This window comes from Haliotis asinina, chromosome 6, assembly GCF_037392515.1.
Source record: "Haliotis asinina isolate JCU_RB_2024 chromosome 6, JCU_Hal_asi_v2, whole genome shotgun sequence".
NCBI classification, from domain to species: Eukaryota; Metazoa; Mollusca; class Gastropoda; order Lepetellida; family Haliotidae; genus Haliotis; species Haliotis asinina.
The window spans coordinates 39291745-39318751 of NC_090285.1; the positions used below are offsets into that span (position 1 = coordinate 39291745).

At 39.8% G+C, this 27007-nt stretch overlaps 3 protein-coding genes across 4 annotated transcripts; 2 read left to right on the forward strand and 1 right to left on the reverse strand.

Annotated features, from left to right (window-relative positions):
• Positions 1–211: 211 nt before the first annotated feature.
• Positions 212–4838, reverse strand: LOC137287393 (beta-porphyranase A-like). The gene is made up of 4 exons (XM_067819655.1): positions 4743–4838; positions 3274–3534; positions 2515–2653; positions 212–1796 (listed from the first exon to the last, which is right to left on the reverse strand). The coding sequence occupies exons 2-4, from the start codon at positions 3529–3531 to the stop codon at positions 301–303; spliced, it is 1893 nt and encodes a 630-aa protein (XP_067675756.1). The 5' UTR covers positions 3532–3534; positions 4743–4838; the 3' UTR covers positions 212–300.
• Positions 4839–8756: 3918 nt separating this feature from the next.
• Positions 8757–12316, forward strand: LOC137287327 (uncharacterized). 2 transcript variants are annotated; one of them, XM_067819572.1, is made up of 4 exons: positions 8757–8789; positions 8969–9211; positions 9897–10035; positions 10786–12316. In XM_067819572.1, the coding sequence occupies exons 1-4, from the start codon at positions 8781–8783 to the stop codon at positions 12279–12281; spliced, it is 1887 nt and encodes a 628-aa protein (XP_067675673.1). In that variant the 5' UTR covers positions 8757–8780; the 3' UTR covers positions 12282–12316. The 2 variants fall into 2 exon arrangements, with proteins under 2 accessions (XP_067675673.1, XP_067675675.1); XM_067819574.1 differs by having other exon boundaries at positions 8758–8774.
• Positions 12317–18834: 6518 nt separating this feature from the next.
• Positions 18835–23214, forward strand: LOC137287868 (uncharacterized). The gene is made up of 4 exons (XM_067820246.1): positions 18835–18852; positions 19810–20052; positions 20652–20790; positions 21719–23214. The coding sequence occupies exons 2-4, from the start codon at positions 19813–19815 to the stop codon at positions 23212–23214; spliced, it is 1875 nt and encodes a 624-aa protein (XP_067676347.1). The 5' UTR covers positions 18835–18852; positions 19810–19812.
• The last annotated feature ends 3793 nt before the right edge of the window (positions 23215–27007 follow it).

Below are 27007 nucleotides of genomic sequence, written 5' to 3' on the forward strand. Positions count from 1 at the left end.
ACTTTTCACATATGAATACTGGAAGATCTATGTAGAAAACACATACTGAATAATAAAAGTAAACAATTTACTTTTAAGAGAACGTTTAATTTTGCCACAAGGGGGATGCATGTGACCTCACCTCACCTCACTACAAGGGCTGAAACACTCTTTCCCGTTAACGCTGAACTTGGTTTATGACACGAACTACACCAGAAAAACATAAAACCCATTGAAAGAATTCATAAAACATCTTTAATGTTTTAAACTTGAGAATTATGCAAGAATTGTTTGGGGGTTTTGGGGGGGGGGGGGGGGGTTTCATAGTGACTTCAGGTCAGATGGAAGCAGCTTGCCTGTGACAAGAGCAACCGAAGAAACAAATCCAGTGGCCATGTTGTTAGAGAAGTGAACCTGTATCTGGTTATCCCCCTGGACGAACACAGATGACGGGACTACAAACTCCCAAACATCCCAATAGGTACTGCTGGCAGGATTGAACTTGTTAGAGTCAAACAACTTAAAGAAGGAATCAAGGCGGTGGTCATTAAAAGTAAGGTATGATACACTGTTTGTTTCATTGATCAGCCAACTGGTTGAAACTCTCAGTCTTGCACTGTCATACTGGCCATTTGGTAGAGATATCACGGTCGAGACAACATTACCCTTGATTGGTATCAACGTCTCCGTCCCGTAATATGTGGTTTCGTTGAGAGTGACTGAAGGCAGTTGGTTTGAAGGGGTGTTGAATGTAAAGTGACATGACGCTTCAGGAAGAAGTTCAACAATTCCTTGTGTCTTCTGGAGGTCGATGGTTTCGTTGAAGGTGATGACCGGGAACCAGTCGTCCTTGATGGTTATGCAAGTAGCTTGGCCTGTTGTTGGTATGATCCAGTCATCTTGGAAGACTAACTTTACAGTCTGTGACCTCCGAGAATAGCTGTGCAAGAGAATGACGGTTTCGTTCATGGATGAACTTGACATTGCTAACGGCGACACTGTTCTTTCCTCTCCATCATACTGGCTGGTCGTTCTGATAAAGGAGAAGCCTGATGCGAATTTGTACCAAAACTCGAAAAAGTCAACAATACGAGTGGGTTTTCCATCAGGCGTGAAAAGTGAATAGTTTAGAGTATAACGTCCTGGCCCTTCTTCACTGGCTAGAAGAAACACAACCGCTCTGTCAATGTATTCCCTCAGACCCAGTTGGGTAAATTTGTGGCCATTAGACTGGTAGATTGTTGAAAAGTCAATTATAGGTGATGGAGCATATTTATCAAATCCAATAACTGCGTCACGACCATATTCACTGATAACAAGGGGGATCATCTTTCCGGTCTTCTGAAAGGCATAATTTTCAACCAGGTCGATAAATGCTACCAGACGTGCTTCATTTGCTCCAGTGAAGTTGTAAGATCTTCCCGAAACAACGAGGTTGTTATACGAATGGAAAGAAAACACATCTATGTAACCTAAAGTCCCATCCATGAAATATGCCACTTTTTCCCAGTATGAAAAGCTGCTTAAATCTGAAAACTGTGTATAACTGCCTATTGTAGGGCCAGCCACCTTGATGTTAAATCTGGCATGGAGTTTCTCCGCAACTAATCTGTGAAAGGTGGTAATAGTCGTGAAATTCAGGATAGCCCATTTATCACTCGGCTCGTTTATGGGCTCAAGGTAGGGTGGTATACGTCCTTTGGTGCAGTCATACACTCCTTGCATCAACAGCATCGTAAACTCGGCAGCAACATCAACGTTGTTTGCGAAATGGCCATCATGTTCAGATGTGTCTACCCAACTCGGGTATTCAAGAGCTGTCAGTAGGGTTAGAATAAAACTGATACACAAATGAATTTTGTCTTATAATAAGTGGAAAGTCTTAAAACGCTGACAAACTGAAACATGTGAAACTTTACGACCTAGAAAACGTTCAAATGTGTCTTTCCATCTCAGTTGGGACAGAAATGCAATTATCATAGAGGTACTGCCGCCATCCCCTTTACCAGAGAAGTAGCAATTTGCGGTGAGATATTTCAAATAGAATGGGAATAGAATAAAACAGATACACAAATGAATCTAGTGTTGAAATAAGTGGAACGTGGTAAAACAGTGACAAACTGAAAAATTTGAAACTTTACGACCTAGAAAACGTTCAAATGTGTCTAGCCATCTCAGGTGGGACAGAAATGCCATTATCATAGAGGTACTGCCGCCATCCCCTTTACCAGAGAAGTAGCTATTTGCGGTGAGATATTTCAAATATTGCCGTGGTTTGTTGGACATTTGTTCACTTCTGGGCACTAGTTTGGTCGCTGACTGTGAACCGGCTATTCCTGCACCAACAGGGGTTAAGAGAACCAATGAGGGAAAATCATGTTGGCACATTGATGATATCGGGTTTTGACCCAATGATACCTGCTACCAAACATCGAGAAAACAAAACTGAATCAAGACACAATAACAGGACCTTAGCCACTTGAGTTCTGAGATGTTCCACCATGGCGGCAGAATCACCGCCTTTAATATTCTTACCTCCTGCCACCAAGATCATGTCGTTCTCAAAACCAGTGTTGATGTTCTCTAGGTAATCAGGACACAGTTTCTGTTGTCTGGTGACATTCTTCAGGTAATTGGGATCAGGGTAGCCACTACGGTTTGGATCTTCCGGCCACTGTGGGTAATATACCGTGGAAAAAAGAAGTGAATTACGCCAAAGTTTGCGTTCACAACCATAGTTTAAAACTGCATATAGCCGTATTTTAAATATCTGTGTTTATTTCTAGTGTAATGTGTTTTGTCCAATGTGGAGCTTTTAATCCCACTAGTCTCTCAACGAATGGCTGAATGTTTTTTAAAAAAATTTCGAACATTATTCAAAGACACCCTTAGGTTTAAATCAGTTCGTCTTTTCCTAACATTGATGTACTTAATTGAAACACTCAATGGTCAACATATTCGGTTACGGTGTAGATACATTACATTATCATCATTGGTTTAATGAATATTTATTTCAACAGTCACCGATTTTACTTCAGGTCATAAGTGGTCATTCTCAAGGGACACGAGACGATCCGACTTAAAACCGCTGTTTCAAAAGCTTGTGTGAGCTGAATTCACTGTACACTGTGCATACAGTTACACTGACTTGGGCGATGATCACATGGCATTCCAGTAGCACAGATCGATGATTATCATATCAATCACCTGCTTGTCCGGTCCAGACTCGATTTTTTAACAGTCGTCGCTAAGTCAGGCGATCAGTAAAAGAAACCTTACGAAGAAAGTATTTACTTGTTTGATGAGGTTTCCGGTATTTTCAGGACCTGGAAAACGCCCACTATCAGTCCGAAGCCGCCGACAGTTTGGAATGAGGTTTGTTTGATCCAAACCAAAGTGTTTGTTCCACCTGTTATTGTCGTAGCTAACGTTTCCTCCCTGTGCCAGCCACTGAGGGTGAATCGTCACAGTGGTGACACTGTACACGTCATCATCACTGAATGCGCCACCTACTACCAGACTTAAGGCGAAAAACACCTGTGTCCATTTCATTTCCTGCAACACATGAAATCAACGACTTATTTCATGTTGAAGTCATTTCACATTTACGATGATTTGTTTTTTGTCAGTACAAGGGCAGTTAGTCATATACTGTCATGACAGGATGCAAACAGATGAGATGCAAACAGTGATAAATGTATATATGTTGCAGTCAGACTGTGCAATCAGTCATTTCGTGAAATGACTGAAACTTGGAGTCAGTTCGTGACATGACTGTTTTGGTCAGCCACTTCATGAAATGATTGAAATCTGTAGTCATTTGGCCCGGAGCGTTACACTATCTGACTGCAATGGTTGCTCGTTAGTGATACTGCTTCTCGTATTTTGTTTTGAGCATTCTGAAAGTGATGAAAACACCTTAATTAATGTAATCGTGCAATGTGTTAGGGTCAGGGATAGGACTCTGAAGCAACATAGTTATCACAACATCCTTTTCTGCAGTTTGCATTCCGGTTTCTCAAGGATTAATTCTTTCCTGGAGAAGATTCATAAGGGTAGTGTAGTCCAAATGCCGCCATGTTGGGAACCATTGCTCAAGTCGAACTCACGTCAACTAGCCTCCCACGAGATATCGTGGAAAGTCTGCAAACAGAACAAGGCCAACAAGCCGTCTTCAACCCTGAATCAGCATCAACCGAATCAGCATCTGAACTTACTGAAGAACCAACCGCCGAAACCACCGTAAGGTCTCCTCATCCTACTCCAGAAAATTCAACACTTCAGCTCTAAGAACGAGAAGACCATACCCTGAACCCTAGAACACTGGCTGCAGAATCACATGTGAAACAGACAGAGTATCACCAACAAACAACCATTTCAGTCAGATAGAGTAACTCACAGGGCCAAACTTCATTTTCGAAGATAAATAAATAATTTCTTGAATTTATGCGTGACACTAATCCCTGAAGGTACACACACAGTATCCACTTTTAATTTCGATAGATTAAATTTACAATACAATGGCTTAGAACTGACAAGAATGGCGAGTCAGATGACGAGGTCTAGATCTCCAGGTACAGACACTAGGAAGTCAGATATCACGAACCAAATAAGACTCCAAAGACTCAACTTAGATCATGCATAATTAATCAATTAATTAATTAAATGTTCTGTTGCATTTCCCTCCTGTCAAACCCGCATAGTTCTTGACATATACCATTATTTAGATTCTCCGGAAGATTACATATATACGACATACTCACGTGAACCTGTAGGCTTAAATACTCGGCTACACTCGGAGCGAGCGTCTATAAAGCAACAGCCAGTCACATTGACATTACCATACCATAAATGCATTTACAAGATAAGATACGTTGGTATGTAGGTGTGGTGTTGGAATATCTCTGAGATAAATGCCTTCACCATGAAAGAAAAGGAATTTGCACCAAAACATGAACATTGTAACACCAAATCTTGATATATTACTAGTTAGTCAAAGGCAGGTTTTAATTCATTGTGAAAACGTAAAAGGCGACTAACGGGATCGGCTGGTCAGACTCGCTGACTTGGTTGTCACATGTCATCGTTTCCCAGTTGTGCAGATAGATGCTCCTGCTGTTGACCACTGGATTGACCGGTCCAGACTCGATTATTTACAGACCGCCGCCATATAGGTGGAATATTGCTGAAAGCGGCGTAAAAATGAACTCACTCACTTATTGTATCAATGCTCCCGATAGGGAATGGTCTAAGGGAGACAATTTCCATTTGTTTATGTGCCCTTAGACAAAAGGGTGACAACTCTGCAGTTTCCCACTTGGCGTCCATGCAACCATGTGATCGCACGCAGGAGTAAGACTTTAGATTTCCCGATTCTTCATGTCTTTCAACTATACACCTATGCAAATTCTTTTGTCAACAGACAACTACCGTCGTTGTTCTCAGAGGTGTTGTTGCCTCGATGTATCGTAGACTCGATTAAAAACAACAACATACACTGTTCTATTCATAGATGCTCATGAAGTCGTTGAAGTAACGGTTAACTAATTGCAGACACACTTATTTAGAGAGCTTTTTTATAAAATTCTTTCGGCTGAGTTGCAGAGCTCTGTGACTCGACGTGTCCTTTTGATGGACGTTTGCAGCAACTGGAACGCGTTTCAGAACACAGATAGAGTGTGATCAAGATACACCAGCCGTTTTCACACATAAGTGCACGACAGACTAGTAACTGTTATCTAAGGAATTCTTGTGAGAAATGTAAATATAGAAAGCACTTTTACAGTGACTTATAACATACTAGGCTATCGTGTCATAGTAAAGTAGCATGTACGTAACATGACCTCAGTGAGTGAGCGCGTATTACGTCGCATTCCGCAATATTTCAGCAATACGGCGGCTGTCTGTAAACGATCGAGTCTGGATCAGACAAGCCAGTGGTCCAGCTTCGATCTACGCATCTGGAATACGATGACATGTGTCAACCTGTTAGCGAGCATAATCACCCGATCCCTTTAGTCGCCTCTCACGACATGCATGGCTTACAGAAGATCAATTTAACCAGGATCCTCACGAGATACATGACCTTATCTTGTCCTTGACCTGAACATGACCTTATCATTTAATAGAAAGTTGTGAGGACCACAGATAATTTGTAAATTCTAAAGATAAACACCAGTCCTCAGCGCAGTTCTACAATACCAAAGCCATACTCACAACACGTTCCCTTCTTTACACGCACCTTATATAACATTGTCAAGCAAGTATTGTGAAAGGTTTTCGTCACATAACAGCGCAGAATCCTTCATATAGGGTCAGCCATGTCTTTAGTCCAGCGGGAGGGAGACACAACATAATGTAAATCAAGTGTTTTAGGTGAGCAACCTTCACACGGCAAACTAAAGTTTAACGACAGAAGCAGAAACATTACAACAGACAGATAGACGGACAGACTGACGGATGGATATTCAATCCAAAGACAACTGGCCCAAAATACACACCTATTGACATTCAAATTCTGCGCATGTACAAAATACTTTATAAACCACCCTGAGAATGAACGTAAGTCTCAAAATAGTCGATGTAGAATTAAGTCTACCGAGTTATTGATCGTTGTATTCTTGTTATTCTAATTTTGCCTAACATTTCTTACAATCGTCAACAGGTGAAGGTATGGTGTCCAACTAGGGTCCATGCAGGTAGGAAAGGTACTGTAAGCCCCCATGGCCCCCAGTATGGTGACTTACCTTCTGTTGTTGGCGATCTATAACCTGTTTTGATATTGTATTGTCCAAATAGTGATATCAGTTTTAACTTTCCACATTAGTTTTAATTCAAATCATGATATTCTAGTTGTTTTACTGTCCTTCGTCGACAGGTTTTTAAAACTACATATAGTCCTTTTCAGCGTTGAACAGTTCTCCTCACGAGATGGCTGTAATATTGCCGAGGTGACGTTAAATGTTAACTCACTCATTTAAATTTACACGCTAGTTTTTATTCTAATAGTAATAATAAAAATAATATGTGCATTTATACTGACTCCATTCACGTGGTGAATTCTCATAGAGCTAAAAGTCAAAGTATGCATATTATTGCCCTGGATAACCCAACCTGCCAAATAGGTGCTAGAAGGTTATAGTCGCATGACTCATCCCGCCGGGTACCCATTATCTGCTGGTTGAACAGAGGCAATTGTGAACAAACTTGCCAAAGAAGAGACCTAGAAACTCTGCAACAGTTAAGCTGCCAAACACGGTCACCTATGTCAGAATGTTTGAAGATTATGAAAAATAAAGGCAAAAGATCTACTTAATGTTTCCCTGTCATGTAAAATACAGGTGAAGACTCCAAGTAACGGCAGTGACATTGTAGCAGTATATAATGTCTCTACCGTATTGGCCCTGTCAAGGCCGTTTTCTCCTCTGTCACAACCGTTACGCCACCCTGTCCTTACCGTAACGTAAAGTCATACTTATAATGCTCACTGGTTTTATTCAAAAATTTTTGTTATATAAGATTCCAAAACATCAGATATATCTTTGAACTGAAAATTAGATACCAACAACATTAAACTACAAAATATATATATATATATATATATATATATATATATATATATATATATATATATATATATATATATATATATATATATATATATATATATATATATATATATATATATATATATATATATGCACACTTTAAATATATATATACACTAAAGATGACATAAAATATGCTTCCACTTGTAAATGAGATTTAAACTGTGTACATATAAACGATTGTGACAGATTATCAACCTGCATATGCCATTCCTGCTTAAGGTTAAGAGTTAATCTCTGACTGAAGTTCAACATTTGAAAATCACCCACTCCCTGAAACCAAATCCATATTTGAGAGGAGTACTCTTAGTATGATTAGCCCTAGTGATTCCACCTCCCTCTCCTAAAAACATCCTGTAACACTGGACGAAAGTTATCCATGTACAATAATTGACACCAACATGTGACAGTAACATATCAGCAACTCGCTTTCAACACCAATTTCAGGGTTGTCAACCTGTTCTTGAGAAACAGGATCGGTCACTATTCTTACGAACTTTTCCATCAAACTTCCGGTGTTGTCAAACTCAAGCTTGATGTGTGGCGTGTTGTTAAACTCGCTTCGCTCAGAAATTGTCTCGTGATTTTTCTGGTCAACTGGATCTACAAAATTGCATCGATCAAATGATAGTAAAGTTTGACAACAGGTGTTTGACGTGTGTAAACGCCAGTTTCGCAATCTTTAAAATTTTCACAGGTGTTGTCAAAGTTTAACTTGCCGTGTGAAGGTCATTTCAGAGGTACCAGGTGACTCGCATGTGCAGAAAGTCAGACAAAATAACAACCGGTGACCCGGTTTGTCACTCCAAATACCGACTTTCCTTATCACTTGCTTTGACTGCTGTATGGCAATAAAGACCAGACTATCTGTCAATGACTAAGTTCCTTTGAAAATATATATATACATATGTATCTTTCACAGTGAGATATACTTCTACGAGTACAGAGAGTACAAACTTACCCCTGATGTGTTGTGAAACAAATTAGTACCCCAAATGTGAGTGACACTTTGACATGCACTAACCCCAAGGTTACCCTATCATGCCAATGCACCACACCTGCATGCCATTGCATGTTATCTGGTACGTACATTTGTGGAATGTTAGTGTCAAACTGGTATTTTCCATGAAATCCAATATAAAGGCTGTCGCTCCTAGTGTCGATGACCAGTCAAACCTGGACCGTCTCGTGAGTATGACTTTGGTACGTACTATTCATGTCATGAGCCATAATTCACGTCAAAGACTATTGATTTCATACTAAACCATTTATCACAATGTTAAAAGTCTGTTTAGGGTTCAAAGCAAACGGGTGTTATTTATTTAATGAAATCAGTTCTACTTTTAAGTAAATAATTTCGTTCATTTCATTTCATGTTGCAGAAAATGAAATGGACACAGGTCTTGTTCACTCTGAGTCTGACAGTGGTCGGAGGCTACAGTGACACTACGGTGACTATCCACCCTCAGTGGCTTGCACAAGGAGGAAACGTTCGTTACGACAACAATAGATGGAACAAACACAATTGTCTGGATCAAGAAAACCTCATTCCATACTGTCGGAGGCTTCGTACTGCTAGTGGGCGCTGGGGTAACCCAGATACTAGCCGTCGTCTCTTTCAAGACGTGAGAACGTTTGTTTGTTTGTTTGTTGTTCGATGTTACGCGTGTTCAGGACCTGTTCCCCGCTTGATAAAACTACCCGTAAAAATTCGGCCAATTGCAAATGCCAATTGCGTAGATCGATGCACATGCTGTTAATTACTGGATCGTGTGGTCGAGACTATTTAAAGATGGCCGCCATGCATCTGGAATATTGGTGAATGCAGCATTAAACAACTCCAAACAAGAAGAAAGTGGGAGAAGAAATTAGTCAGAATCCTTTTGGTGGTGTCTCCTTTACCTTTCCCGACCCGTGAAGGTCCCGGGGTAGAATAGGCCTTCAGCAACCAATACTTGCCATAAAAGGCGACTATGCTTGTCGTAAGAGGCGACTGACAGGATCGGCTGGTCAGACTCGCTGACTTGGTTGTCACATGTCATCGGTTCCCAATTGTGCAGATTGATGCTCATGCTGTTGATCACTGGATTGTCTGGTTCAGACTCGATTATTTACAGACCGCCGCAATATAGCTGGAATATTGTTGAGCGCGGCGTAAAACTAAACTCACTCACTCAGTCCCTTTACTTTTGCCAGAAAAGCACGCTTTCATGACGCCATATATTGTGTGTTTAGACTGAGAAGCGGCAATAACCATTCCCGCAATGTCGTTGATTACAAGGCCATTAATCTTCTAAACATCTGTTGCAGTGGCCAGAAGACCCGAACCGCAGTGGCTACCCTGACCCCAACTACTTGAAGAACGTCACCAGACAGCAGCAGTTGTGCTCTGGTTACTTGGAGAACGTCAACACTGATTATGAGAACGACATGATCATGGTGGCAGAAGGTAAGTTGAAACAGAAAGCCCTAGCAGACATTATGGGTAAGACCAAAACGAAGTAACATTGTTTCTGATCACGTATTTTCAGGTTCGTTGTATTATATGTGTTCATTCGACCTCTAGCAGCAAAACTGTCTACTACCATTGGGCCAATATCTTGTTTCTCTACTGATTCCTACTCCTTCATGTGGTGTTACTTTCCTTGCCAATTTCGCTCTACAGAACGTTTAATCATAGGATACATTTCCTACAATCGCCAGCGACTAGAGTGATGGTGTCAATCCAACTAAGTTCCATGCACACAGCAAAGGCACTGCATGTGCAAAAATTGCAATTTTATCGTCAGTTTTTATATCAATCAGTATATATTCAGAACTGGAGGCAACAGGTGCAAAGTAAAAGTACAGTAGAATGGACTTCTCTTTATAACTGCATGATAACTAAACAAAGCAATATTTTTAGCAGATGAAAATATAATTGTTTAAATATTTAAATTTGTGGTTTGGAGGTCGTTTCGTAAAAACCTGGGTTTGTTTCTGATGTTACTCATAATGATCACAAATTAGTAGAAGCATATTAATTAGCATATTCGTGTCTCTTATGAATTTTACGAACGACAAAAACCCCGTCTCGTTGAAACTATACAAACATTAGGGTCACCATGACTTTGACCCTGACCAAATGTTCAATGTACATTCATTTCAACACCAAATTCATTTTTGTATCTGTTCTACTCTGTTCTATTACTTATGGCAGCTCTTGAGTTCCCGAGCTGGATAGACATGTCGGAACACGATGGCCATTTCCCAAACAACGTCGATGCTGCTGCAGAGTTCATGATGTTGATGGTGCAAGGAATTTATGACTACACCAAAGGAAGGATACCACCCTATTTTGAGCCTATTAATGAACCGGATGGTAAATGGCAAATACTGAATTTCACCACCATTTCCACTTTTCACAAATTAGTTGCTGAAAAACTCCATGCCAAATTTAACATCAAGGTGGCTGGTCCTACAGTTACCAAAGAAATTAACAACGCAGCTTTAAGGGACTTTTCGTTTTGGCAAAAAGTGGCAAATTTCATGGATATCACTTTAGGATATATAGATGTATTTTCTTTCCATGCATACAATGATCTCGTTCTTTCGGGAAGATCTTACAATTTTACTGGAGCAAATGAAGCACATTTGGTAGCATTTATCGACCTGGTTGAAAACTATGCCAGTCAGAAGACCGGAAAGATTATCCCCCTTGTTATAAGTGAATATGGTCGCGGTGGCGTCATAGGATACGATAAATTTGCTCCATTACCTATTATTGACTTTTCAACGATCTACCAGTCTAATGCCCATAGATTTACCCAACTAGGTCTTAGGGAATACATTGACAGAGCGGTGGTGTTTCTTCTAGCCAGTGAAGAAAGGCCAGGACGTTATAGTCTCAACTATTCACTTTTCACACCTGATGGAAAACCCACTCATATTGTCGATGTTTACGAGTTTTGGTACAAATTCGCGTCAGGCTTCTCCTTTATCAGAACAACCAGCCAATATGATAGAGAGGAAAGAACAGTGTCGCCGTTAGCAATGTCAAGTTCATCCATGAACGAAACCGTCATCCTCTTGCACAGCTATTCTCGGAGGTCACAGGCTGTAAAGTTAGTCTTCCAAGATGACTGGATCAAACCAACAACAGGCCAAGCTACCTGCACAACCATCAAGGACGACTGGTTCCCGGCCATCACCTTCAACGAAACCATCGACCTCCAGAAGACACAAGGAATAGTTGAACTTCCTCCTGAAGCCTCATGTCACTTTACATTCAACACCCCTTCAAACCAACTGCCTTCAGTCACTCTCAACGAAACCTCTTTTTACGGAGTGGATACGTTGATACCAATCAAGGGTAATGTTGTCTCGACCGTGGTATTTCTACCAAATGGCCAGTATGACAGTGCAAGACTGAGAGTTTCAACCAGTTGGCTGATCAATGAAACAAACAGTGTATCATATCTTACCTTTAATCTCTACCGCCTTGACTCTTTTTTTAAACTGTTTGATTCGGACAAGTTTAATCCAGCCGGAAACACGAATTGGAATGTTTGGGAGTTTATTGTCCCCGCATCTGTGTTTGTCCCAGATTCTAACCAGGTCCAGGTTCACTTCTCTAACAACACGACAGCAGGATATGTTTCTTCTGTTGTTCTTGTGACAGGCAAGTTGGTTCAATCTGACTTGATGTCAGACTAATGGTCATATTCCAATTATTAAACAACTGCCATTAATGTGCCTTTGTTGTCATATTCCCAGTCCATAAATCAGGTTCATTTTAATTGCAGTGAGTGTTGACCAGAACTTGAACCTCATGGTTGAAGGGGATACATAGTTATAGGTGTGGTTGAGAGCACACACCTACATGCAGACACGTGTACTAAATCACTGAGTCTGAGCGACTATGCTTGTCGTAAGAGGCAACTAAAGGAATTGGGTGGCCAGGCTCGCTGACTTGATTGACACATGTCATCGGTTCACAATTGCGCAGATCGATGTTCCTGCTGTTGATAACAGCCATATAGCTGGAATATTGCTGAGTGCGGGTTAAAACTAAACTCACTAGCTCACTCACTCACTGACTCCTCCGCCGTTTCTCCTCTGTCACAGCCGTTACGCTACCCTGTCCTTCCCGTAAAAAAGTCACATTTATATGGTTACTGATTTTATTCAGTTGATGTTTATGTTAAATAAGTGACCGAAACATCAGATATCTTTGAATTGATAATTTAGATACCAACAACATTAAACCAGAAAAATGTCACGGCCGTCACAAAGTCAGTTTCTCCTTACCGTAACAAACCCCATGATAACGACATACAGAAATCTCAAACAGCATGTTGCACACGCCTTTTTTGCGATAAAATTCGGAGAAATGATTTTTAATGTGTCAGTGTTTCCTCACTGCAGTTGCTTGTATACATGAAGTAGAATCAGAAACCAGTACAGGGAGGGATCATTATTGCAATTTTTGGGATGATGTTACGGTAGTGGTCTTTTTTAACAAAGGGTGCTTTCCGTGCAAACAAGGCTAAACCACGCCAAGCATCTGGCTGTAGCATCATTAACTACAATTCTTTTGAAAAACTTTCATGTCAATGTTAAAGTAACCAGGCTTTGAAAACATAGTATTTTTCTTATTTTAATTTTGGCTAGAATTCCCTTCACTCACCGGAGGCTGAAGAGATGGTGTAAATCCAGCTAGGGTCCATGCAGGTAGCAAAGGTACTGTAAGTCACCATGGTCCCTAGTCTAGTGATCTTCCTTCTGTTGTTGGCGATCTATAGCCTGTTTCTGTACTGTTTTGTCCATGTAGTGATATTAGTGTTAGCTTTCTACGTTAGTTTAATGCTAATTGTGATATTCTAGTTGTTTTACTATCTTTTATAATACACATACATCCCATTTCAGTGTTAAATGTTCTCGTCACGATATGGTTGAATTATTGCCGATGTGACGTTAAATATTAACTCACTCTTTTGAAAAACACGAAAAAGACTGCACATCGGCGAACGAGTGAAAGTGGGTGGTTTGAGGGTTTTAAGATAAATATCACAATGTTTTTCCCAATTTTGCCACTGTAAAGTGTAGAATATACTGAGATAGCTAGTTACCATAAAACATAAAACAAATATTGGTTTTGACTTACTTTTGTCGCGTCGAACATATAACATAAATATGTACGATATATATGACTGCTGTCAATAATTTTCTGGACCTTATATAAATATATACAGATTTTTGTCAACTTACTGAAGCCTTGAGCTAATAGCAAGTTAGCAAATGAGGTATAAGAACTGCATGTACATATGTCTGGTATATTGTCCCGCAACTGATGATATCGTTCACAATACTGACACAATCGTTCTTAATACAATGTAGACGATTATCTTCCCCTATCACCAGCGATTCTGACGTTGCCACCTCTACATCCACAACAACCTTAGTAAGATATGTTACTACTTCTAAACTATCTATATGAAACGAATCAGACAAATTGTCAACCTGCATATGACACTCCTGCTAAAGCCTATCGCTTAATTTCTGACTAAAGTTACAAATAAACATGTCAACATCACCCGCTTCCTGAGATACCCATACGAAACCACATCCATATTTGAAAGGAGTATTCTTAGTATGATTAGCCCAAGTGATTCCAACTCCCTCACCTAATGATACAAACATCCTGTAACACTGATCAGGTAGATGATGTTGATCCATGTACATTCATGTACACCAATATTTGACAGAAACATTACAACAACTCGTCTCCAACATCAATTTCAGAGTTGTCAAACTGTGGTTGAGAAACAGGATCGGTCACTATTCTTACCAAATTTTCCATCAAACTTTGAAGTATTGTTAAACTCGGGTTTTTTTTCGGAAACAACCCATCGTAGTGAACGAAATTGTCACGTGATGTTTTTGGTCGTCTGGTCAACTAATAAGAAATGGTGTGGCAGTGTGGCAAATGTAGCGCAAATAGGGTTGCGCTGCATAGAGAATATGACAAGCAAAGGTTGGCAACGCACTTCCCTCGATTCGTTTCAAAAAAATACTTCCATGTCAAAATAAAATTTCGCCACCATCAAAGGTATACACCCATTTCTTCACTGGGTTGTGCTTTCACATTTCCAACCCCATGTTGAACAATTACTCAAGGGAAATATTTTTATTCAACGTTTTAAGCGCAACTCGTGGGATAGCAGACCGTTCTTCGCCTCCATTCCCCCTTCCAGCTTCCGGTTCAACGGAGTGAAGGAAAATTAGGGTATTATTCCACATGGAATACTTACAGTTACCTCCCCTGCTTCATTCGCCCATTACGCCAGAAATGTTTTTATTTAGAATAAATGTTACGAAGATTATAACAATAGCGACGACAAGTAAGATAAATAAACTCCAACAGGTTCGTGATAAAATTAGGCAATATGCTATTTCTTATTAATTTCTGCTTATTCTTGTTCCATCACTCCGTTGAACCAGAAACTAGCAGGGGTAATGGAGGCGAAGAACGATCTGAATACAGCGAGTGGCGCTTAAAATGTTAAATAAAATCAGGGAGACTATATAGAGAGGGAGAAGAAACGAAAAACCGCTGAACACATGTCTCGCCTCGTCACGCGACCAGTGTAGGCACTATGGCGGCAGTTTAGTATTTAACATTGAGCCCATTTTATTTCCAGCAGCTGATTACATTCACTGAGTGTTGTAACAACTGAAAACCTATATGTAGAAGATAAATTAACTATTTTGTCACATCAGTTTAAGTCAACTAATTGTTATTAGTGTCAGTATTGGGCCAGTAGATTTGTATTTAAGTTTCAAGTCGGTATGTTATGACTCACTGGCATCCATTCTCGATAAACTCAACAAAAATAAAAAACTTTACACTCGTTTCAAAGTCAATAATTTGAACATTTTGGAAAATGGGTGTGAAATAACGACTGCATTCAATTTTCTTGTCATTAAAGATGATTTAGCATACAGATCATGTTTGTCATGGAATCGGTTCCACCGGAAATGCGACTACAATGTCTATGATCAAAAGTTGTGAGTCACAACTTAATGAAATCATGTCAACATCGGGTGTGTCCTCCATGGGCGTTCACAACTGCGATACAACGTCTCCTCGTGGATTGGATGATGCGTCTGAACACAGCTTGGGGAATGCGCCGCCATATTTGTACCAACAAGCTCCTGCAAGTTCTGTGGAGGGTTCCTTACTTGAAGGAGCCGCCCGCCTAACACATCCCACACATGCGCATTAAGGTTACCTGGATGACAATGAGTCGGGATCGAGCATGACCGTTGACAGTACCCCCAAACATAAGGCTACCTCCCCCAAATCGATCCACATCCTGTACGCAACACTGGACATTGCGTTCTCCTCGTCTTCTCCAAACTCTAACCCTTCCATCAGCAAAAATTAATGTGAACCTTGATTCATCACTAAACACAGCCCTATTCCAATCTCGCTGGGTCCATCTCAGGTGCAGTCGTGCCCAGAGAAGACGTCGGCATCGATGGAAACGGGTTAGAATTGGTCCACGATATGGTCGCCGTGCATGAAGACGATCAGAGCGCAGGCGATTTCGAATGGTTTGGTCAGTCACTCGACCTCCAAACAATACATTCCCAGTGGATGAGGCAGTGACAAGCTGATTACGCATATGACGTAAGACAATCTGTCGGTCCTCTGCGTGCGACGTCACACGTGGTCGACTAGGACGTGGGCGGTCAGCTGTGGTGCCAGTGTGATGGACACGTATCTGGAGATTATGGATGGTCTGTCGAAGGCATCCCATAACCCTCGCCAAGGTGAATGTTTGACGAATAATTAACCACAAAACCGTGTTTTTTCTGAGATGACACTCTGCTACCGTGAGATCAGTTGCACGTGTATCAATAGGTCACGTGACTTGTGGCACGGGGAAACGTGATTTTAGCGTGCAGCGCTCTCGCACGTGCTACGTAAGCCCCAACACTAGAATGAATATGTGACGTAATGCCCTTGACAACGCATTTAACCATTATCAAAACTAGAACTCTTTCAAGGAAAGTTTCAAAACACTATTTGAAAAATAATGATCGTCAAGTTGTTGGGTTTTTTTTCATTTTTGCTGAATAGACAAAATAAGGTCTATAAAAACCTTTCACACATTCGTATAATTCTTAGAATCGAAACATACCTTTAGTTGGAAAGTATTTGCAAGTAGTAGTGATAGGTTTATGACTTAAAAATGGTTACGGTGTATTTGAGGTGTGTGAAAAATATGGCATAGCGCCGATCTGTTCTGATCCACCATTGAAATGCTACACGACGTTGTTTGAATGTTCCTTGTCATTGCTTCAAAAACATCTTTCACATACACCTTTCATTCTTATGAAGCGAGTATACTATCAGGTGAAATGAGTTTGTATGTAATAGTGATACTCTCATCGTCTAAAAAACATATGTTAGGGTCTATTTGAGGTGAGTGAAAAATCTGACATATCGCTGATTTGATCTGATCAGCCATTAAAGTACTATACTTGTTCAAGTGTTCCTAGTTATTGCTTCAAAAACATTTTTCACAGACACCTTTCATTCTTATGAGGGGAATAGACTATTAGGTGAAACTATAATAGTGATAGTTTCATCATCTAAAAACCATGTTGATCTGATTTGATCTGATATGATCTGATCAGCCATGGAAGTACTACACTGCGTTGTTCGAAAGTTTCTAGTTATTATTCTAAAACATCATTCACATACACCTTTAATTTTTATGATGGGAATATACCATCAGGAGAATGCTTTTTGCAAGTAATAGTGATAGTTTTATGATTTTAGACTAATTGTTAGGGCGTATGTGATGTGTGATGAAAAATATGACGATCTCATCTGATCCGCCATTGATGCTGGTGATGCTTGAGGGTTATAGTTCTGTAACTTCTTTGTTTCTTATTGATCTTAATATATTTTGGTGATCTTATTATTTGACAAAACTGGAAAGGCTTTGTGATAATTTTAAACTTTCTGTTTTTGAGTGGTATGTGGCAATGTCAGTTAACATTTTATTAATGTCCATGTCATTCCCCACATACGGTAAGATATCTGAATTAAATATTAATGTAAACACAAATGATTTTTGTTAAAAGGACAGATAATGTTAACACATGTGTTACTTTTGCGATACCTTTTCGTTCTTAAACATGTTTTGGGAGGGATAAACAATAATCTGCCTGAAGTTCTGAAGTTGAAGTTGCGCAAGTCACTGTGTGCACTGGAGCATGACGAGACAAACATTAATTAGTACAAATGGTCAAGAAAGCAAGGGAGTGACCTATCCCTGTTGCAGATTATCCCTGATAAAACATATTCCACGTGAGTAATTATTAAACATGGGGTTGGAAATCTGAGAGCACAACCAAGTGAGGAAATGGGAGTATACCTTTGATGGTGGCGATATTTTATTTTGACATGAAAACTATCTGTCGATCTGAAGCGAGGGAAGTACCATGCCAACCTTTGCTCGCTTCGCTCGCATATAGGAAGACATATCAAATTCTCTATGCTGCGCAACCCTATTTGGGCTACAATCTGCCTGTGACTCGACCTACAACATGGCATCGATCAAATGACAGGAATGTTTGACAACATGTGTTTCACATGTGTAAATGCCACTTTTTAAAATTTTCACAACATGTGTTGTCAAACTTTAGTTTGTGTGAAAGTCGCTTTAGAGGTACCAGATGACTCGCATGTGCAAAAAGTCAGACAAAATAACAACCGGTGACCCGGTTTGTCACTCCAAATACCGAGTTTCCTTATCACTTGCTTTGACTACTGCTGTATGGCAATGAAGACCAGACTATCGGTCATTGACTAAGGTCTTTTGAAGTATGTATATGCAGATGTACCTTTCACAGATATACTTATATTAGTACAAAGAAGGTGCAATATGAAGAACACTGTTTCACATACCAAACACACTCGTAGGCTTCGTAGACATTCCATGTTTACAGTGTTACTTTGGTCAGACATATTAAAACTTACCCCTGATGTGTTGTGAAACAAATTAGTACCCCAAATGTAGAGTGACACTTTGACCTGCACTAACCCCAAGGTTACCCTATCATACCAATACACCACACCTGCATGCCATTGCATGTTATCTGGTACGTACATTTGTGGAATGTTAGTGTCAAACTGGTATTTTCCATGAAATCCAATATAAAGGCTGTCGCTCCTAGTGTAGATGACCAGTCAAACCTGGACCGTCTCGTGAGTATGACTTTGGTACGTACTATTCATGTCATGATGCATAATTCACGTCAAAGACTATTGATTTCACGAAAGGAAATGAAGGATTATTTTCACGCACTTGGGGGTTTAACGGGCATATAGTCATGGAAATGTATAAGAGGACAAGTGAAAGCTGTGCTTGTTTCATCACGACAGTACTAGGAATCCATCTTTGGACTCCAGTGTTTGAAAGACAAGTATACTGGTGAAATGAATAAGGGAAATATGACAATACAAGTGTGTATTTCCAGATTTCCACTCACAGTGCACTATGTACCTTGGGAAGAAACCTTGAAAAGAATAAACGGATGCTTGTACTTCCACGTGCTCAGTTGTTAATTTCCATGAGTATATTTGTCTTTCCAACACAGGAGTCTTAAGAAGGACCCCTAACACATAAATTCGTGATGTAAACAGAACAGCTACATAATGATGATCACACAAAAATGACAGTGGATTATAGTTAGCTATCCAACCTCCTATCTTCGACGTTCAAACTCTCCGATGCATCATTCTTTTATTGGGAAACCAGTAAAACCAACTAGAATAAATTATCACAGTACCAAAACGTAAACCTAGTCTCTATCTTTAAATCTGAATTTCAAATTAGGACAATATAATATAGAAATCGGGCTATACATCACTAGGGACCATGGGGACTTACAAAATCTTTTACTAGCAGCATGGATCATAGTTGAATTCAATCACCCATTCAGCCGTTGGCCATGGTAATCAGATCTATTTAACTTGTAGTCTACTTGCAACAACAAGTTATGTATATACCGAAGTATAACTGTATGCATAATATTGACGTGGATCATACAAAACCACTTATCACAATGTTGAAAGTCTGTTTAGGGTTAAAAGCAAATGGGTGTTATTTATTTAATGAAATCAGTTAGAGTTTTAAGTAAATACTGTTATTCAATGTTGCAGAAAATGAAATGGACACAGGTCTTGTTCACTCTGAGTCTGACAGTGGTCGGAGGCTACAGTGACACTACGGTGACTATCCACCCTCAGTGGCTGGCACAAGGAGGAAACGTTCGTTACGACAACAATAGATGGAACAAACACAATTGTCTGGATCAAGCAAATCTCATTCCATACTGTCGGAGGCTTCGTACTGCTAGTGGACGCTGGGGTGACCCAGACACTTACCGTCGTCTCTTTCAAGACGTGAGAATGCTTGTTTGTTTGTCTTTTTGTTTGTTTGTTTGCTTGCTTGTTTGTATGTTGTGCAATGCCTCGCTCACCAATATTCCAGATATACTAGTATGGTTTGTTTGAGGATAGGGGTTCTGTTGGCGGTGAAGGTAAGTAGTGTTCGATGTTACTCGTGTTCAGGACTTTTCCCCTAATGTCCCTGCTTGATGAAACTACCCGTAAAGATCGGGATTTAAGTTGGAGGCGGCTAACGCGATCGGATGGCCAGGCTCGCTGCTCTGGTTGACTCATACCATATCCCACTGATCACTAGATACTGTGGTCGTGACTATTTATAGATGACAGCCGTGCAGCTGGAAAGATTGAGTAATGCAGCGTTTAACAACACCAAACAAGAAGAAAGGAGGGGGCTGGGGCAAATATATGCGCCAGTATTATCAAACATGAGGCAACCGAAATAAATATTGAAATAGTGAACAGGTGGAATTTGGAACTGTACGTAATACATGCCGCCATGTATTGTGTGTTTAGACTGAGAAACAGCAATACACTGTAATAACGCAATGCCGTTGATTACGAGGCCATTAATCTTATAAACATATATATTGCAGTGGCCAGAAGACCCGAACCGCAGTGGTTACCCTGACCCCAACTACTTGAAGAACGTCACCAGACAGCAGCAGTTGTGCTCTGGTTACTTGGAGAACATCAACGCTGGTTTTGAGAACGACATTATCATGGTGACAGAAGGTAAAACGAAACCGAAAGCCGTGGTGGAAATTATGGATAAAACCATAACCAACTAACATAGTTTCTGATCACGTTGAATGGAAGCTGTCTAAACCGGCACTCATTGGGACTGAATAAATCATACAGTTTAGACAATGTGTCGGATTGTACAGCTGATGATAAATGTACAAGTCATGGATGGAACTGAGATTTTATGCCATTGTTGAAAACTTGCCGGATTGGACAGATTCCGGTTTTGACAGCTTCCACTGTACTTTCATTTCCGTTCTATTATATGTGTTCATTGGACCTCCAGCAGTAAAACTAGGCCAATTGGGCCAGTATCATATTTCGCCACTGATTCCTACTGGTTCGTACTTCTTTCATTGCCAATTTCGCTCTGTAGAACTTTTAATCGTAGGATGGGACGGTTTTGTGGTTTTAGGTTGCTTTGTAAAAAAACTGGTTTGTTTCTGATGTTACTAATAATGATCACAAATTAACAGAACATCATACTCGTGTCTTTATGAAATTTTCCCTTATAACGACTTCAATGTGTCTTAGCTGAAAAAAACTGGGATAAGGTTATTTTTACTTTTCTTAATATAAACCCCTGATACATTTGAAATATTTCACTGTGAACCTGAACCTGTCTTATCATTGAGATTGTGTGTCTTGTCTGACTTCATTCTTTCAATGTGCTTCTTGTCAAATACATCGAAAGCCACAAAAACGTCTCGTTGAGACAACTTTACAAACACTAAGGTCACCATGACTCTGACCGAGATGACCATTTTTACATCATGCATTCTCTTATACAGTAATATTCCATTCATCATATAATTTTCCTTTTCAAATTGTCTGTGTTTTCACAATGTTCAGTATCCATTCATTTCAACACCAAATTCATTCTTGTATCTGTTCGGCTCTGTTCTATTACTTTTGGCAGCTCTTGAATTCCCGAGTTGGATAGACATGTCGGAACACGATGGCCATTTCCCAAACAACGTCGATGCTGCTGCAGAGTTCATGATGCTGATGGTGCAAGGAATTAATGACTACACCAAAGGACGGATACCACCCTATTTTGAGCCTATTAATGAACCGGATGTTCAATGGCAAATACTGAATTTCACCACCATTTCCACTTTTCACAAATTAGTTGCTGAAAAACTCCATGCCAAATTTAACATCAAGGTGGCTGGTCCTACAATTACCAGTGAAATTGACAGGTCAGATTTAAGGGACTTCTCGTTTTGGCAAAAAGTGGCAAATTTCATGGATATCACTTTAGGATATATAGATGTATTTTCTTTCCATGCATACAATGATCTCGTTCTTTCGGGAAGATCTTACAATTTTACTGGAGCAAATGAAGCACATTTGGTAGCATTTATCGACCTGGTTGAAAACTATGCCACTCAGAAGACCGGAAAGATTATCCCCCTTGTTATAAGTGAATATGGTCGCGGTGGCGTCATAGGATACGACAAATTTGCTCCATTACCTATAATTGACTTTTCAACGATCTACCAGTCTAATGCCCATAGATTTACCCAGCTGAATCTCAGGGAATACATTGACAGAGCGGTGGTGTTTCTCCTAGCCAGTGAAGAAAGGCCAGGACGATACAGTCTCAACTATTCACTTTTCACACCTGATGGAAAACCCACTCGTATTGTCGATGTTTACAAGTTTTGGTACAAATTTGTGTCAGGTTTCTCCTTTATCAGAACAACCAGCCAGTATGATGGAGAGGAAAGAACAGTGTCGCCGTTAGCAATGTCAAGTTCATCCATGAACGAAACAGTCATTCTCTTGCACAGCTATTCTCGGAGGTCACAGGCTGTAAAGTTAGTCTTTAAAGATGACTGGATCAAACCAACAACAGGCCAAGCTACTTGCACAACCATCAAGGACGACTGGTTCCCGGCCATCACCTTCAACGAAACCATCGACCTCCAGAAGACACAAGGAATTGTTGAACTTCCTCCTGAAGCCTCATGTCACTTTACATTCAACACCCCTTCAAACCAACTGCCTTCAGTCACTCTCAACGAAACCACATATTACGGGACGGAGACGTTGATACCAATCAAGGGCAATGTTGTCTCGACCGTGATATATCTACCAAATGGCCAGTATGACAGTGCAAGACTGAGAGTTTCAACCAGTTGGCTGATCAATGAAACAAACAGTGTATCATATCTTACCTTTAATCTCCACCGCCTTGACTCTTTTTTCAAACTGTTTGATTCGGACAAGTTTAATCCAACCAGCAACACGTATTGGAATGTTTGGGAGTTTATTGTCCCCGCATCTGTGTTTGTCCCAGATTCTAACCAGGTCCAGGTTCACTTCTCTAACAACACGACAACAGGATATGTTTCTTCTGTTGCTCTTGTGACAGGCAAGTTGGTTCAATCTGACTTGATGTCAGACTAATGGTCATATTCCAATTATTAAACAACTGCCATTAACGTGCCTTTGTTGTCATATTCCCAGTCCATAAATCAGGTTCATTTTAATTGCAGTGAGTGTTGACCAGAACTTGTTGAGAGCACACACCTACATGCAGACACGTGTACTAAATCGCTGAGTCTGAGCGACTATGCTTGTCGAAAGAGGCGACTAACGGGATTGGGTGGTCAGTCTCCCTGACTTGATTGACACATGTCATCGGTTCACAATTGCGCAGATCGATGCTCATGCTGTTGGTAACAGCCATATAGCTGGAATATTGCTGAGTGCGGGTTAAAACTGAACTCACTCGCTCGCTCACTCACTCACTGACTCGGAAATATTGAAACAGCTGACTTCGCAACCTAGTCGCCATTTCATTGTAGGGCAAGACAGAAGTCCTAGAAACACTCAGGAATCAAGCTACCAACTGTGATCTGAGCTCTCTGGACAGGACCACACACTATAAACTATGCATATATATATATATATATATATATATATATATATATATATATATATATATATGTGTGTGTGTGTGTGTGTGTGTGTGTGTGTGTGTGTGTGTGTGTGTGTGTTTCATTTTTCGTTTTTAACATATTTTTCTTGAAATTGTTTTACTACCTACTACCGTAATGAAAATTGTAACGTCATATTGTAAAGAAAGCAAACTCTAAGACAGCATTCATTTATTGTACAAATATATCAAAATATCTAGTTTTACGATACAACATGGCTAATGACTTTTGATATTTTATACTTACTGCTCAGAAGGAGTCAACATGCCAAAACATTCCTTTCACTTCTGATTTGCAAATGTAAAGTAATACGTAGCAAAATCTCTAACATGAGAATATGAATTAGATTATGCTTACTGGACGCTCTACTACCTAACATAATTGCACTACAAATCCAAACATAAGCAGATAAATCCATTTTAATTTAATAAGGAATTAAATTGTTATGGCAATTGTTATGAAATTTCTTAATCACATATTTCAGAATGTTTGAAGAATATGAAAAAAGGCAAACAATTTACTTGACATTTCCCTGCCATTTAAAATACAGGTGACGACTCCATGTAACATACGGCAGTGACATTGTGACAGTATATAATGTCATTACCGCATGGACCCAGTCAAGGCCGTTTTCTCCTCTGTCACAGCCGTTACGCTACCCTGTCCTTCCTGTAACTAAAAGTCATATTTATATGGTTACTGATTTTATTCATTTGATGCCAAATGTTTATGTTAAATAAAATTCCGAAACATCAGATATCTTTGAATTGAAAATTTAGATAGCAACAACATTAAACTAGAAAAATGTCACGGCCGTCACAAAGTCTCTCCTTACCGTAACAAACCCCATGATAACGACATACAGAAATCTCAAACAGCATGTTGCACACGCCTTTTTTGCAATAAAATTCAGAGAAATGAATTTTAATGTGTCAGTGTTTCCTCACTGCCGTTGCTTTTATACATGAAGTAGAATCAGAAAACAGTACATTATTGCATTTTTTTGGATGATGTTACGGTAGTGACATCAAACCTCTTGACAAAGTTTGGTCTTTCTTAACAAAATGCGCTTTCCGTGCTAACAAGGCCAAACCACGCCAAGTATTTGGTTGTAACATCATTAATTGTGACATAACTACAATTCTTTTGAAAAACTTTCATGTCAGTGTAAAAGGAACCAGGCTTTCCAAACATAGTATTTTTCTTATTTTAATCTTGGCTAGAATTCCCTTCACTCACCGGAGGCTGAAGAGATGGTGTAAATCCAACTAGGGTCCATGCAGGTAGCAAAGGTACTGTAAGTCACTATGGTCCCCAGTCTGGTGATCTACCTTCTGTTGTTGGCGATCTATAGCCTGTTTCTATACTGTTTTGCCCATGTAGTGATAATAGTGTTAGCTTTCTACGTTAGTTTTAATGCTAATTATGATATTTTAGTTGTTTTACTATCTTTTGTCGACAGCTTTTATAATACACATACATCCCATTTCAGTGTTAAATGTTCTCGTCACGATATGGCTGAACTATTGCCGATGTGACGTTAAATATTAACTCACTCTTTTGAAAAACATGAAAAACACAGTACATCGGCGAACGCGTGAAAGTGGGTGGTTTAAGGGTTTTAAGATAAACATAATAATGTTTTTCCCAATTACACTCATATATACATCTCACACTCCTGCTAAAGCCTATCGGTTAATCTCTGACTAAAGTTACAAATAAACATGTCAACATCACCCGCTTCCTGAGATACCCATACGAAACCACATCCATATTTGAAAGGAGTATTCTTAGTATGGCTAGCCCATGTGATTCCAACTCGTTCACCTAATGATACAAACATCATGTAACACTGATCAGGTAGGTGAGGTTGATCCATGTACATTCATGTACACCAATATTTGACAGGAACAAAACAACAACTCGCCTCCAACATCAACTTCAGAGTTGTCAAAATGTTGTTGAGAAACAGGATCGGTCACTATTCTTACCAACTTTTCCATCAAACTTTGAAGTATTGTTAAACTCGGTTTTCTTTCGGAACAACCCATCGTAGTGAACGAAATAGTCACGTGATGTTTTTGGTCGTCTGGTCAACTCGACCACAGGCAAACTGTAGCGCAAATAGGGTTGCGCTGCATAGAGAATATGACAAGCAAAGGTTGTTAACGCACTTCCCTCGATTCGTTTCAAAAAAATACTTCCATGTCAAAATAAACTTTCGCCACCATCAAAGGTATACACCCATTTCTTCACTGGGTTGTGCTTTCACATTTCCAACCCCATGTTGAACAATTACTCAAGGGAAATATTTTTATTCAACGTTTTAAGCGCAACTCGTGGGATAGCAGACCGTTCTTCGCCTCCATTCCCCCTTCCAGCTTCCGGTTCAACGGAGTGAAGGAAAATTAGGGTATTATTCCACATGGAATACTTACAGTTACCTCCCCTGCTTCATTCGCCCATTACGCCAGAAATGTTTTTATATAGATTGAATGTTGCGAAAATTATAACAATAGCGACGACAAGTAAGATAAATAAACTCCAACAGGTTCGTGATAAAATTAGGCAATATGCTATTTTTATTAGTTTCTGCTTACTATTGTTCCGTCACTCCGTTGAACCAGAAGGGGCAGGGGTAATGGAGGCGAAGAACGATCTGAATACAGCGAGTGGCGCTTAAAATGTTAAATAAAATCAGGGAGCCTATATAGAGAGGGAGAAGAAACGAAAAGCCGCTGAACGTATGTCTCGCCTCGTCACGCGACCAGTGTAGACACTATGGCGGCAGTTTAGTATTTAAGATTGAGCCCATTTTATTTCCAGCAGCTGATTACATTCACTGAGTGTTGTAACAACTGAAAACCTATATGTAGAAGATAAATTAACTATTTTGTCACATCAGTTTAAGTCAACTAATTGTTATTAGTGTCAGTATTGGGACAGTAGATTTGTAGTTAAGTTTCAAGTCTGTATGTTATGACTCACTGGCTTCCATTCTCGATTCACCGCGAAGATAAACTCAACAAAAATATAAACTTTACACTCGTTTCAAAGTCAATAATTTGAACATTTTGGAAAATGGGTTTGAAATAACGATTGTATTCAATTTTCTTGTCATTAAAGATGATTTAGCATACAGATCATGTTTGTCATGGAATCGGTTCCACCGGAAATGCGACTACAAAGTCTATGATCAAAAACTGTGAGTCACAACTTAATGAAATCATGTCAATATCGGGTGTGTCCTCCATGGGCGT

Coding starts and splice junctions, on each gene's coding strand:
- LOC137287868 (XM_067820246.1), top strand. CDS start 19,813: ATGAAATGGACACAGGTCTTGTTCACTCTGAGTCTGACAGTGGTCGGA. Junction 20,053..20,651: donor ACCGTCGTCTCTTTCAAGAC/GTGAGAATGCTT, acceptor TATATATTGCAG/TGGCCAGAAGACCCGAACCG. Junction 20,791..21,718: donor CATTATCATGGTGACAGAAG/GTAAAACGAAAC, acceptor TACTTTTGGCAG/CTCTTGAATTCCCGAGTTGG.
- LOC137287393 (XM_067819655.1), bottom strand. CDS start 3,531: ATGAAATGGACACAGGTGTTTTTCGCCTTAAGTCTGGTAGTAGGTGGC. Junction 2,654..3,273: donor CCGGAAACCTCATCAAACAA/GTAAATACTTTC, acceptor TATTACCCACAG/TGGCCGGAAGATCCAAACCG. Junction 1,797..2,514: donor CATGATCTTGGTGGCAGGAG/GTAAGAATATTA, acceptor CCCTACTGACAG/CTCTTGAATACCCGAGTTGG.
- LOC137287327 (XM_067819572.1), top strand. Junction 9,212..9,896: donor GCCGTCGTCTCTTTCAAGAC/GTGAGAACGTTT, acceptor CATCTGTTGCAG/TGGCCAGAAGACCCGAACCG. Junction 10,036..10,785: donor CATGATCATGGTGGCAGAAG/GTAAGTTGAAAC, acceptor TACTTATGGCAG/CTCTTGAGTTCCCGAGCTGG.